The 13,681-nt window shown below is 42.7% G+C and overlaps 1 protein-coding gene across 3 annotated transcripts; it reads left to right on the top strand.

Annotated features, from left to right (window-relative positions):
* Positions 1 to 417: 417 nt before the first annotated feature.
* Positions 418 to 13,405, top strand: cd99 (CD99 molecule). Of its 3 annotated transcripts, XM_085347844.1 has the most exons (14): positions 418 to 597; positions 2,796 to 2,828; positions 2,910 to 2,969; positions 3,436 to 3,468; positions 3,678 to 3,725; positions 3,890 to 3,928; positions 4,312 to 4,365; positions 4,804 to 4,881; positions 6,764 to 6,784; positions 7,044 to 7,064; positions 7,432 to 7,452; positions 10,154 to 10,264; positions 10,362 to 10,415; positions 11,765 to 13,405. In XM_085347844.1, exons 1-14 carry the CDS (start codon positions 537 to 539, stop codon positions 11,791 to 11,793), a joined length of 663 nt encoding a protein of 220 aa, XP_085203970.1. In that variant the 5' UTR covers positions 418 to 536; the 3' UTR covers positions 11,794 to 13,405. The 3 variants fall into 3 exon arrangements, with proteins under 3 accessions (XP_085203970.1, XP_085203971.1, XP_085203972.1); XM_085347845.1 differs by lacking the exon at positions 6,764 to 6,784; XM_085347846.1 differs by lacking the exons at positions 10,154 to 10,264; positions 10,362 to 10,415; positions 11,765 to 13,405 and adding an exon at positions 7,992 to 8,986.
* The last annotated feature ends 276 nt before the right edge of the window (positions 13,406 to 13,681 follow it).

Raw genomic sequence — 13,681 nt, 5'->3', positions numbered from 1 at the left:
CAACACAATTAAATATAAATTATAATATGAAAACATAAAGAAGATGCATATTCTCTGTCATATGGACCTGCATGAATAAACTTTCTCAATCCTTTATCATCTGCAACCGAAAATAGTTGTGGATGATTACTATACCTTTCTAATGTTGTTGTCCCTGCCTCTCTTTCTCTCTCTCTGGCTCTGTTCCTGTGCTACTGAGTGTAACTACCGCCCCTCCCCCCTCTGCCCAGCGTAAAGCACAAGGCTCGCGTGCAGAGTGAAGCGGAAAAAAGTGCGAGAGAGAGGCTGAGAGAAAGAAAAAAAAAAAAAAAACCCCACGTGACGGCTCGCGATAAGGAGCCGGCTCGCGTCGTTCACGTCAAAGAGTCGGCTCTAAGAGCCATTTCGTTCGCGAACGACCCATCACTAGCTGCCACACCCAGTCTGTGCTTCACAGGCAAAGTTGACTCATGAAGTGTAAGAAGACACCAGCGGAGTGTTTCTGAGTCCACAAATACCCGCCGCCGACCCGCGCACACGGCTAAAGAAGAGCCAACATGAAGCTTTGTTTGAGGATTGCGGTGCTGCTTTTCCTGGTTACTGGAACATTAACACAAGGTAAAAGCACAGCTGCCATTATTATTGTGTGTAACTGCTTTTTAAGGTCACGCGAGACGAGTATAGCGAATTAAAAAGTTGTTTGGCCACTTGCCAAAAACAAACAAACAAGCAAATAAACAAAGAAGCACTTCTTTGAAAAGCTGGGTATTATTTCGTAGTAATAACGTCTGCTCTTTGCACATGCGGACGATATGATCCACACGCGTAAAATAAGACAAATGTTTGTAATAACGTGTAACTTTTGAGGACTGTGGTTCAATGCACACAAAAACCTGCAACCTGAGCACACGCTGAACTGTTTGCCTCGATCCAAACCGGGATACTCATCCTTTATTCACAATTTATTTAGTTCAGCTCACGAATCCGAACATTGTCTCTGTTAACAACCCTCCTGTGCGCACAAACGTCTGAAACTGCGCGTAACACGTCTCTCAAAACTTTAATGCGTGTGCGCCAATCGCTGATCACGTCATGCCCACGTGGGGTTTTGAAGCAAATTTAATGTTGCCAGCTTCGCACAGATCTACAAATATAGGCTGCGTATATATTACATAATAAGCCAAACAATTAAACAACAAACTCCCAGCATGGATAAACTAATTGTAGGAAGACACCAGAGAATGAAACTAAAATGAAACAAAATCCGAAAGCTTCTGTTGTCCATCACCTGCTGCTGTACAACATTTGTCATGCTGCACTCATCTGGTCACAAACTATATTTAAAAAGTGCAAAGCAGATAAAAGGAATATATGCAAAAACTAGTTCGAGTACTGGCCAGAGAGCTGCCTTAGTGCAGCTTCGTGCTTCTCGTTTCTTGTTTTTCTGTTTACTGCTGCATTCATGTGGTTCAAAGTGCGTCCTGGTTGTGCTTTATAACCACAGATGAACCAAAAGGCACACGAGTCCTCTAAGACAGCGGTCTCCAACCTTTTTTGCGCCACGGACCGGTTTATGCCCGACAATATTTTCATGGACCGGCCTTTAAGGTGTCGCGGATAAATACAACAAAATAAAACTAGTACCGGTACCGAAAAAAGAAAATCTATTCATAACACACGTGAAAAGACCCAGGAAAACCGCGTAAATGCTAAAAACGATAACAAAATAACGCTGAAAACTGATAAAAACCCTGAAAACCAGACATTTCAGACCTGAGCCTCAACTCTCGCGGACCGGTACCGGTCCGAGGCCCGGGGGTTGGGGACCGCTGCTCTAAGACGGTCTGCAGAGCTGCTGCTCTGAGGCAAACCTGTCTGTGGGCGCGTACAGTACAAGATCAACGGGCCCAGCAAGTGCTGGATTTCTGCACTTGTTCAGGCAAAGTGCGGCTCACACCTCCTACTTTCAGTTGTGACTCGTGCTTTTTACAGCTTCTTGATGTGTCAGTCAGAGCTGCCCTAGCAACCAGCAAATACACTGTATGACTGTATCCAACACGCAAGGGGCACAGTGAGCTGTGGGCCCGGCACATCTGGCATGCGATTAGTGTGGACTGTGGGTTGTGACGACTCAGTGCTGCTTTCAATAGCACAGGGAACATTCTGACTCCATTCTGCAATAAAAACATGAATAGGTAAAAAATTCAATTGGTTAATTTCAGCCAGTTTTCCCAGTTCTAAGTTCGACTTAGTGAAACTGGTATTTAAGATTAGTTTTACAAAGTACAGATCGTGAAGGTATTTAAAATATGTTAATAAACAAAGGCTACAAATAAACAACACGATACCAAACATCTTAATAATTCAGTGATGATATCGTAGAAAACATGATAGAAATGTAAAACTATGGCATTCAGCGGGAAATAAAAACAGCAGTCACTGTGAAACATGAACCTCACATCTACCTGCCACCGTCCACACTGTGCATGAAACCATCTAATGTGACGTCACCATTCTGGACATGTTCGCTCTGCTGGTACTCCCAGCACTCCCAGTACTCCCAGCCTTCCATTCATGACCCAGGTCACTCACAGCTTCCCACCATGGGCCCACACGGGCATGTTTGTGTCTGCTAGTTAAAGACTCAGAGGAAATCAGACATGCTGACAAAGCTGGATATAAACATATATAGATATAAATATAAAGGGTATTTATGTGAAGTGTGATGTAGTGTGACAGTGTTACCCTCCTGTGGTTACAGTCAACAGTCTCCACTATTAAACTGTAATGCTCTTCCTCATGTCTTCTTCATACAGAACTCAGCCTGGAGGATGGGTTGGATGAAATAAGTGAGTGACCGTCACATCGGGCACTTTTCCTAGCATTGTTTTTTAAAGGTTTCATTCACTCGTTTCTTTCTGTTTCTTTAGAAACGACAACCCAAAAGCCCAAAGAGAAGCCAAAGGCACCAGAGCAGCCCAATAAGGATGGTTTGTAGTATTTCATGTGTTACGACTGAACTTTGAAGCACGCCATCAGTGGCCTTTTGTTTACAGTGATGTATATTACACATATGATGATCTGTGTTAGTCTGTCCCATTGTCCTGAACACAATATGTCAGTGCTCAGTAATGACATGAATGACATACATATATATGTATATATATGAGATTACAGGTGTATCCATTGTAACATATCGTCTGTGTAAATCAAACTCGATGAATCAAACTTGGATGTTTTTCATGCTCTTCTTTGTGGCTCTGGCAGTCATTCGTGCCATCTTTAAATTTCCCAGAAACTGCTTCATAATAAGAACGTAAGACTGTGAAAGCAGAAATAAAACGGTATAAATATAGATTTAAACGTATGTCCCAGTTGATATGCTGCACAGCTTCCTGTTTTGAAGCCACACACGTGGACGGGTTAACAGACTAATTCCATGTGTTTCTCCTTCAGGTGAGCTAGACCTTTGGGATGTATTTGGACCAGGTAGATACGCTGACGTCTTATTTTACTGATTGTCTTCTGCTGAGTGTCAGAATTTGTTCTGCGTAATATATTTGTCCTTTTTTAATCTCATGTCTGATTTTTACTTCTACAAATGCAAAACTGTTAAGCATAAATCATAAAATAGCTCCTCGTTAGCCATGCTTGGACTGTCCACCACTGTTTTGTTTAAATTAATCTTTCTTCCACAGACGAGCCACAGCCGGAAAAACCCAAGAAACCAAGTCCTGGAGACTCTGGTAGGTCTGACAGCCTTCATACATCCTGTGCTTTTGTATCATTTGTGATGCAGGGACATTGACGCTAAGATGGATTTTACATGTTTGTTTTGTGTGTGAGTGTATTTGAAGGTAAATGAATCATCACTTACAGTGTTTGAAGAATTTTCTTTTTTATGTCACAGATTCCAATGGATTCAATCTGGGAGACGCTGTCAATCCAGGTAAAGACATGGATCATTCCCATCAGTCACTCCAGTTTTGTTAGTAGTAGCAATGGTGAGTACTGGGAAGCGTTTCCTTTACGCCTCAACAAGGGTGAGAGAGTGTGGAGCGAGTTCATCTGTGCTCGAGCTGGCTGGCCCTCCCCCGCCTGCTTTGAGCTGTCAGCTGTAGATTCAGTCTGGACTCAGTCATTAATGTTGAGTCTGGCTGATTGACTGCTGTGTGTGGCTCAATGCTAACATGGTGCTATCTGCACAGAGCATGGACGTATAGCACTGCTGCTGTGCTCACAGGTGGGCCTTTGCCCACATAGACTTTAATCCATCTGCTCTGTTTATCGTATATATTATTATTGGTTCTCATGATGCATTTGTATTTACAGGACCTACCACTAAACCTGACAAACCTGCTGTCAACCCACCAAAGGGTGGAGGAGGTAAGCCTCTGTTTCATAAGCTGCTGTCAGTGGCAGGTTGTTGGTTCGACACTGATTTATGGATGAGATTCCAGTTTAGCAGCTCTGACCTGAGGCTCTGTCTCTTTGCTTCCCTGTCAGTTCTTCAGTGCACATCATGAAGGCAAATAAACATAATAATTGAGGCATTTTGAGGTTTTGGTCAGATATAATCACGTGACCTTACATATGCTTTTCCTGTCACAACCATGAATGGAAATAAATTTACCTTTTTAAGATATGACAACGACTGAATTCATCAAGAAAACCCACATTTGTGTTCATTGATCATCAAGCAGTGTCTTTGTGGCAGATTTTCAGTCTCAGCAGATGTTGTTAACATGTGGAAACAGCTGTAGCAGTACAGAAGTGTTGGTGTTCTCATGTGACGGCATAATTGGTTGTTCATCATTTTTTCAGGTGGTGGAACGTTTGATGATTCCGACTTGTTTGATGTAAGCAATGGAGACTACAAGCCTGATGGAGGCCGCTCAGGAGGTACGATAACGGTTGTTTTATGATGTTATTTCTATCGTTTTTTATGTCTCTGTCTTGGCTCTGTGTAACCCTAAATCACAGGTGTCCAGCTCCAGGCCTCCAGTGCCCTGCAGGTTTTAGATGTGACCTTGACCCAGCACAGCTGGTTTAAATGACTAAATGACCTCCTCAACATGTCTTGAAGGTCTCCAGAGGCCTGGGAATGATTTGATTCAGGTGTGTTGACCCAGGGTGAGGAGTTGGACACCCCTGGGATAAATGCATCAGGATGTTACTCGTTGTGCTTCCAGCTGTATACTGCTGGTGTTTGCAGCTGTAGACCTTTGATTATATAAATGACAGATGGCACTATAACACGGTCTAAATCTGCACTGTAGCTGATAAGTGTTTTGTTACTGCTGTTATGCAGTTTGTTTCCCATTTGTGAGTCAGAAAATTCAGTGGTTCCAGTTTGTATTTAGGAAACATTTTGGAGTTTGTGCAGTACTTCCTCTCTGTTGTTGTGTTTTGTTGCCCTTCACTACCGCTGACTCTGCCCAGCTGCTATAATGGTATCATGTGTCACTGGAAGACAACAACACATTGATATAATGTCACGGTAATGTTGACGCCCTGTGGCTCTTCTCCAACACTGTTTCATTATTTATCCTTGATGTTGTCTCGAGGGAACTAAAATTACTTAAAGACAAAAGAGACAGTTTCATATGCACAGAAGCAACTATCTTTTTATTTTTAGTCTTTATTGCAGTAGATTCTTTTGGCCGTCTTTATCATTGAGGTTAATGCACTTTGGCCCCTTATTTGTTATTTAATGAGTTTACTGCACATCTGTTTAACCCTTCCATGCATGAATTATGACAGCCGCACTCTGGATGTTTTTCTTTAGTATTTTTATTCTTCTTTAGGCTTAAAAAAAGATTTTTGAACTTCTTCTTTTTAAACGTGTACTTTTCAAAGAGTTTTTTACATCCACTTAGGTAGACACAAATAAATAATATACGCTGTGTAAAAACTATAAAATAGCTCAAATATTTTTGATAAAAAACATGTCAATATAACAGCATGTATATAAACTATAACAAATAGGGTTTGGAGGGACACATCAGTGTGCAAGTATACCATCAACACTGACAGACGTACAAGTAAACAGCCTTTGAATAGCTGCAGTGACCGCTGTGTGAAAGGTTAAAAAGCTGCGATGGAGCTTTTGGAACTGTTTTTATTGGTCACATTTGGAGGTTTGAGGATGGGACATAAAAGCATTTTCACTTTGTTGTTTTTGTTTAGACTTGAAGTGGTCACCAGAACTAGAAAGGTGCTACGTTAGGACCAGTCTGAGGTGCTCCTGTGTAGATCAGTACTGAGCTGCTGATGCTGTTCTGCTGACCTTTAAATGGTTAGAAGCTATTTTTACCAAAGGACAGATCAAAACGTCTCATCGTTTATCAGAACTGCTGCAATGTTGTTTCTTCTTATCATTGGAAAAAAGGAAAATACAGAAAAACAAGTGTAGATCTTTTTGTTTTTTAATTCCTAGATAACAGGACACAGGCCTCGAGGGCTGGTGTCCTGCAGGTTTTAGAGATCACCTGAATCACATGATCAGTTCATTCCCAGGCCTCTGGAGACCTTCAGGACATGTTGAGGAGGTCATTTAAATCAGCTGTGTTGGATCAAGGACACATCGAAAACCTGCAGGACACCGGAGGCCTGGAGATGGACACCCTTGGTCTTGGTTTAGTGACAGCATTAGAATAATTAGTTGTATTTTGACCAAAGACAGGAAAGACAAGTCATGACTGAGGTATGTGATGTCATGTTGACTTGCTGTGCTGAGAGTCTGAGGTCAGCTCTCTGACTGACGTCTAACCTTTTCTTCCAGGTCGTGCCATGGGTCCTCAGGGTATGCAGTATTTTGGTTCATCTTGTCTCGTTTTTACCTTACAAATATTATGACTACATGTTTCATTTAACAAGAGTAGCAGGAGTGCACTGCTGTCCTAAGTTATCATGCCACAAAAAATACTTATACTTTGCTCAAGATCAGCCAATGAGCACAATCGTCCTCGTGTTAGCATTAGCATGACATGACATCAGTGTCACAGTATGAAGCACGTCTGTAATAAACACTGTTGATTAATGCGAATCCCGTGTTCTCACAGGTGGCGCTGACCAGCCTCAAGGTGAGTCCCACGTTTGATCTTCAGTCCATGCTTTGCCTGGACGAGTGCAGAAATGCAGCACTCGATGGGCCTGTTGTACTGTACCCACACACACACAGGTTTGCCTCAGAGCAGCAGCTCTGCAGACAGTCTTAGAGGACTCGTGTGCCTTTTGGTTCATCTGTGGTTATAAAGAACAACCAGGACGCACTTTGAACCACATGAATGCAGCAGTAAACAGAAAAACAAGAATCCAGAAGCACGAAGCTGCACTAAGGCAGCTCGCTCGTCCTCGTGTTAGCATTAGCATGACATGACATCAGTGTCACAGTATGAAGCACGTCTGTAATAAACACTGTTGATTAATGTGAATCCCGTGTTCTCACAGGTGGCGCTGACCAGCCTCAAGGTGAGTCCCACGTTTGATCTTCAGTCCATGCTTTGCTAGACCTGCACAGTGTGTCCTCCATATGAGGACCATGCTCAGTCTCCAGCACTAACAGTGTTCTTGTTTTTATGATCACGTGGAATTTGTTTAAATGTGGTGATGATGTAATCATGAGCTGTAATAATAACAGTGGATCATTTGGTTGTGCAGTCGCTATAAAAAGGTTTCAGCACATGAGACCAACATTTATCTATTCGGCCTTGAAGACGCGCAGCCCTTCTTCCTGTGTGTTCGTCTTCAGAATCGAAGCTCTTGAGTTGTTGTTGGTCATTTCCTGTTTCCTGTCATGGAGGAAGCACCACAGAATGCCTCTGCTTTCCTACATAAGTTTTTATCATTATGGACTTCCTGTTACTAGTTGTTTTGAAAGCTCATTACCTTGGTGGGCAGGAGCTGGATTATGTGCTGGCTGTTTGATGGGCTGCATTTTGTTTAAGTTGCTAATGGCCCCCCGGTCTGGTTCCTCTGGTTAAAACCCTGCTACGATTGTGTCGTTGCAGATCCAGACTTTCTGTGGGGCCACATCCTGAAGATGTTAAACGCTAACATGCCCGAGGAATTCTATGTTTGGATGTCCAACTTAAAGCAGATCTTAACACCTCTGTTAGAGCGGGCCATGGATCTGTTACAAGCTGTGCAATGAGCTGTTGGGTCATGCGGCGGTTTACAAAAGCTGTTTTCAATATCTGATGGACTCAAAATGAGCAGTTAGACATGTTGTTTTGCTGGGTGCCAGGATTGTGGTCATTGGGATACTTTTTTATGTTACTTCATTTTCTGTGTAATTTGTTGCTGTGCAAACAAATGTGTGCTTTGTAGTACTTTGACAGTCAGAGGGGACCACATACCAGCAGCACCTCATACTGGGAGAGTTTTTTAAAGAACGTCTGACTGTGAATGCAGCTAAATATCACATGTTCATCCATGTTCATGACAACTGGTTTGCTTACTGGAAATCAGGTTTTTTACTGCCATCCCTTTGTGTCAGGACACGCCTGCGTATCTCTTCCACAGTCGGCATTCTTAGGATAGCACGCATTGAAAGCCTCAGCTGACACATCCAACATGTAGAGCTGCAAACTTCCCGGGGTAGACTTTCTGATGTGTGATCCGATGATGCTTCTTCTCTCTGGCACAGCTCAGCTCCTGAACTGCTCTTTGTGTGACTGGACTTTTGGTTTTTGCTTCGAGTCTTTAAGGGATTTGGATTTTATTTTGAGAAAAGTGTAACACATAATAATAAAATCATAAAAGCAGCTTGAAACGGTCAGTGTATCTGAAATATGATTCCTAAATCCACAAGAGTTGTTGTGCTGTAGGATTTAGATTTTATAATGACCTCGACTTATGTCCCAGTATCATAATAACATAACAGACACATCACGCTAAGCCCTCGGGGGTCCTGTGTGAGACAGGAGAGCAGTGAGTGACATTCTCCACATTTCCCAGCAGTAAGTCATGCACACAGCTGCCAGCCTGCCTTGTTTTCTTGTTGTTTAATCAGAATCAGAATCAGAATCAGAATCAGAAACTTTATTGTCATTGTCATGAGAACAACGAAATTAAGAATGGTCCCCGATCATTGCATCATCCCTAGCAATATCAAAATATAAATAAAACAATAAAATTCAATAAATAAAATAGATAGAATACTTAAAATACTAATAAGATGTAACAGTAAAACATTCACATACATTCCCACACACATGCTTCAGACCGTGCATAGATTAACACAAGAGTGGCGTGATGGACATTTTTTTGTAGTATTCAGATGTGTTATTGCAGTTGGATAACAGCTGTGTTTGAGTCTATTAGTCCTTGCTCTGATTGCCCTGTACCGTCTGCCTGAGGGCAACAGTTCGAACAGGGAGTGGCCAGGATGTGAGGTGTCTTTTATGATGTTTTGGGCCTTTTTAAAACAGGCAACTCCCTGTTTTAGTGATCGGCAGCATCATGAGACAAAGCTCAGTGACTCAGTGTGGCTTCAAAGAACAGCTTCATTATTCATGCTGCCACGCCCTGCACTGGAGCTGCTGCATCTGCTTTTCATTTGCCTTCCTGCACATTTTCCCAGTGCTGCCAGTAACTGTGGCATTGAAAGTTATTAACGCCACAGGTACCGCCATCGTGTGGTGAACTGTGGTCATTACAGCTCATGGACTGGGTCTGGATCAAGCTTTTTGAATTGTTCCTAAAATCTTAAACTCTAACGATCATGTTTGTGAGCCAAACAAACACAGAGCGCTGTTTCGATTTCTCACTTGAGCAGGTATCAAGTTACAAGTATTTGCAAACATTTGCCACTCTTAAAGCAGAGGTGCCCAGCTCCAGGCCTCGAGGGCCGGTGTCCTGCAGGTTTCAGATCTCACCCTGGGTCAACACACCTGATTCACAGGTTTAGTTCATTCCCAGCCTCTGGAGAACTACAAGACATGTTGAGGAGGTCATTTAGCCATTTAAATCAGCTGTGCTGGATCAAGGACACGTCTAAACCTGCAGGGCGCCGGCCCTCGAGGCCTGGAGTTGGACACTCCTGCTTTAAAGTGATTTTACTCTGATCTTGATAAACGAAGTCATTTGACATACCGATTAAAAAATAGAATTTGAATACATTTAAAGTGGGTCCCTTCCAGTAATGTCTGTGTCCTTTTTCCGTTCGAAGGGAGTGGTCCGATTGCAGGAATCATCAGTGCCGTAGGCGTTGCCCTGGTGGGAGCAGCGTCCAGTTACTTTGCTTATCAGAAGAAGAAACTGTGCTTCAAGCTGCAGGGAGGTCGGTATCCCTCGTTTCTGTAATAATGAGTTCAGTATTACTGCTGATTACAGATAACAGGACTCTGACATCATCCTGATAAGTGTTTCTGATCCAGGTGCAGATCCAGAGAGTGGTAAAGGACACCAAGGCACTCATTCCGAGCCTCAAGGTAAGTTCTCACAGTCCACACACGGTGGCGTGACACGCCCCAAAGCTGCCCGCGCATGCGCCAGTTTTGGTGTTGTTTCGGACGGCCTGCACATCTTGATTTTTGTAACCTGGGTTGAAGACGGGAGTGTACGATCGTATTCTCTCCACCACCAGGGGCGAAGGGCTTCAACAGAATGAAAAATGTGAGGTTTTTGGAGAAACGAGACTGTTTTCTTTGTTTCCTGTCTTTACTTCTACACCAGTGATAATTCACAGTTTATTTGTGAGAAGGCTGCAGAGCGTCAGGGCTCTGTGACACGGCCATGAATCAGGCTCAAGCTGGCTGCTTACTACGAAGTTACAAAAGGTGTCTTAACTCATTCACTGCCATTGACGTCTATAGACGTCAATTACGTTTCCAATGGGAGGGGCTAGAATACAACCTCGGGCAGCTTGTCAGTGAACATCAGACTGCTTGAAATGTATTTTTCACAAAAAGCTCGTTTTCTCCCTTTTTTTGGTCAAAACAGGCATTTTTGGTGGAACCCACCCCTCTTCTACAGCTGATTACTAAAGAATGGAAAATGGTAGAAACAAGCTTTTTTTTTTGGATGGAAGAAGAGAGTCTGTTCTTCATTTTGGTAGGTTCAGCGTTTATATGATCATAACACACAGTTTTCTGTGGCTCTTCAAAAATGAGTAAAAATGCTCAAAAACCCTGGCAGTGAATGAGTTAATAAGGAGTGTTCACTGGACTGAGATCTGCTGAGGACAGCAGCATCACCTCATCAAACCGTTCAGTGAACCTTCATGACGAGACCACACCCATCACCAAGGTGATCACTGAGACCTGCCTGGGGTGCTTGACTGTCACGCTGTCACAGAGTAACAGTAAAGAGTACCTCTCAGCCCCTCATTACAGAGTAGATTCTAGTTACTGTAGCTTTAGTGTTACTTGTTTTCTCAGCTGTGACACAGGAGCGATGACTGGTCAGTCAACAGTTTTAAAACTGTTACGCTCTGAAATGTGTGACCTGAGCAGTGAGTGAGCTTGTTTGCTAACAGATGTTCATTGATATGATAAAGTCATGTTAAGTGTGAACTGGAAGGAGAAAAATCAGAGTGCACAAAGTGAATATTTAAAATGTTTGAATGCAGATCAGTCTGCTGTTCGCAGCTCGAATACTAAAGAATGATTAGGGGGAAATAATCAGTGATTATATGTAACAAGTCTTAAATGAAGGTCCGATGGAGCGTGATATTGGCAACATCCAGAACAGCACCAAAAAGACTAACTAAGCCCAGCCTGCCCCCTGGTGGTGACTGTGAACAGGCACTGGCTTATCGCTGTGCTCTTTCTAACTTCAGTTCTCAGCAACCTGCTCCAGACAAACTAGACGCGTCTCTCCTGCTGCCAGAGGACTTCATTCAACTTCCAGTCAGCCTTGTTGGTGGTGCTTCTGCAGCCTGATCGACTTAAACCAGAACTACAACTGTAGCCCAGCTTGAAGACTGTCCATTTGCAAACATCTGAGTGTGCATCTTCTCTTTGTGTCTTTAACAAAAATCAGAATATCCCAAAGGTGATTTGAAAGGAGCATTGTATTTGTGTTTGTTGGCTGTGTGTAACTACTGTAAAGATGAATACTCTGGCACTGTGGTAATACACACATTTATTTTAAAGTAGGTGCAAATATTCATGCAGGTGATATTTTTAACAGTAAGTCTCCTCTGTAGGGTTCCCGTTTAAAACACTCGTTACTACAGTTTACTAAATACACACATATACTATTCAGCGTAGCGCACACCTCTGCAGCACACCTCTGCAGAGAACAGGGATATAAAAGCTGCTGGGCAGCGCAAAATGAACACATCCAAACACAGCAGTGACCCCGTTTGGAGCAGGGTGTGTTCATGCTAGCCAGCCTGGTCCCTGGAGGTGTTTCAAACTGAAGGTGAGCTTTCATTAGTTGAGCTGTAGTTTAGGCTCAGTGTGTGACCGATGAAAATCAACTGAAAATGTGTATTTTAGAGTAAAAGAACCGTGTTTGTCGCATGATTTAAGCGTTTAGTGGAAGTGCACATTCTTCAGGAGGCCACGCACATTTCCAGTGCTGGTAAACGACAGCAGGAAGCACAGCCCGTGCTGAGCGCATGGAGATGTTTGTAGTGTTGGTTGCAGTGTGAGCACATCTGTTCATGAAACACAAAAAATGCACATTTATTATTGCACTCGTTGTAGCCAACTCTTAGGATCTTTGCTCTTAATGTAACATACAGCACAAACATGAGTTTCTTGCTATCTTGAGCTTGATTATAAATATTCATTTTCCTCCGTCTGTCCAAAACCTTTTTATCGTCCTAACAGTCAGTCTGCTGCTTTGTAGATGAACGCTCAGAATCAGCAGCTCTTTATCAACATATGATTTATGCCAAAAGATGAGAAGTAATTGTACACAGTGTCCTAAATACGATGTCACTAAAAGTTTGAACATTTAGCAGCTGAATTCAGGTGTTTGGTATATTTACATGGGATGTGTAGATGTGTCGGCTCATGTTTAGCAAACAGAGAGTTTGTGAAAGGTTTAATGAATCAGTGCCTTAGACGAGCAGCAGCCACAGATCACTGGGCCGACGCATTTATGCTCATCAGGTGTTTGTTTTAGTGTGACACGTTGTGTGCTGTCCCACAGACTCACACTGGGACATTGGTCATAAATGAGCTTCACATTACAGTCTGAGGGCTCATCAGCAGACACTCAGACTGTAATGTGATGTGAACTCTTACGATGCTAAAATATTGAAATAGTTTGCATCCCTGTGAGATGTAGATAGTTGGGGAGCTGGTGTGTACAGATGCTTTGAGCTTTGTTAGTCTGTTACTAATTTGTCTGGGTTTACAAACCGAGATGTGATCCAGGTTATTTAGTTGTTTACATCTGACTTAGATGAGAGAAATGTTGCATTTGTGAGTGGATTTAATGTACGCTAATGTTTCAAATAAAATGATCTGTGTTTGTATTTTGGAACCCTCGTTGTGTTTAACCTGCACCAAGTCCACACAAACGTACCTGAGCAGCTGAAAGTCTGCTCCCATTTTTATGCTTCATTTTAAATCCTTTTGTTGGAGTGCAAAGGCAAAGCTGTTGGACTTGTTTCATATCTAAATGCTTCTCTAGTTTTTATGAGAATACACATATTCAGGTAAAGACTGTAGAATAATACAGAGAAGATCCCCTTTGAGCACTTTGGTGACAGTGGGAAAGAAGACTCCCTTTCAACGGG

This window comes from Diplotaxodon limnothrissa, linkage group LG23 (genome assembly GCF_057381915.1).
Source record: "Diplotaxodon limnothrissa isolate DT_005_m linkage group LG23, D_limnothrissa_male_GT1.1, whole genome shotgun sequence".
Lineage (NCBI taxonomy): Eukaryota > Metazoa > Chordata > Actinopteri > Cichliformes > Cichlidae > Diplotaxodon > Diplotaxodon limnothrissa.
This window is presented reverse-complemented; position numbering and strand designations above follow the sequence as displayed.

Excerpts from the sequence above, each read along its gene's own strand:
- cd99 (XM_085347844.1), top strand. The coding sequence starts at position 537 with ATGAAGCTTTGTTTGAGGATTGCGGTGCTGCTTTTCCTGGTTACTGGA. Across the intron at positions 3,469-3,677 it reads TTGGGATGTATTTGGACCAG|ACGAGCCACAGCCGGAAAAA; the intron begins GTAGATACGCTG and ends TTTCTTCCACAG. Across the intron at positions 4,366-4,803 it reads CCCACCAAAGGGTGGAGGAG|GTGGTGGAACGTTTGATGAT; the intron begins GTAAGCCTCTGT and ends TCATTTTTTCAG.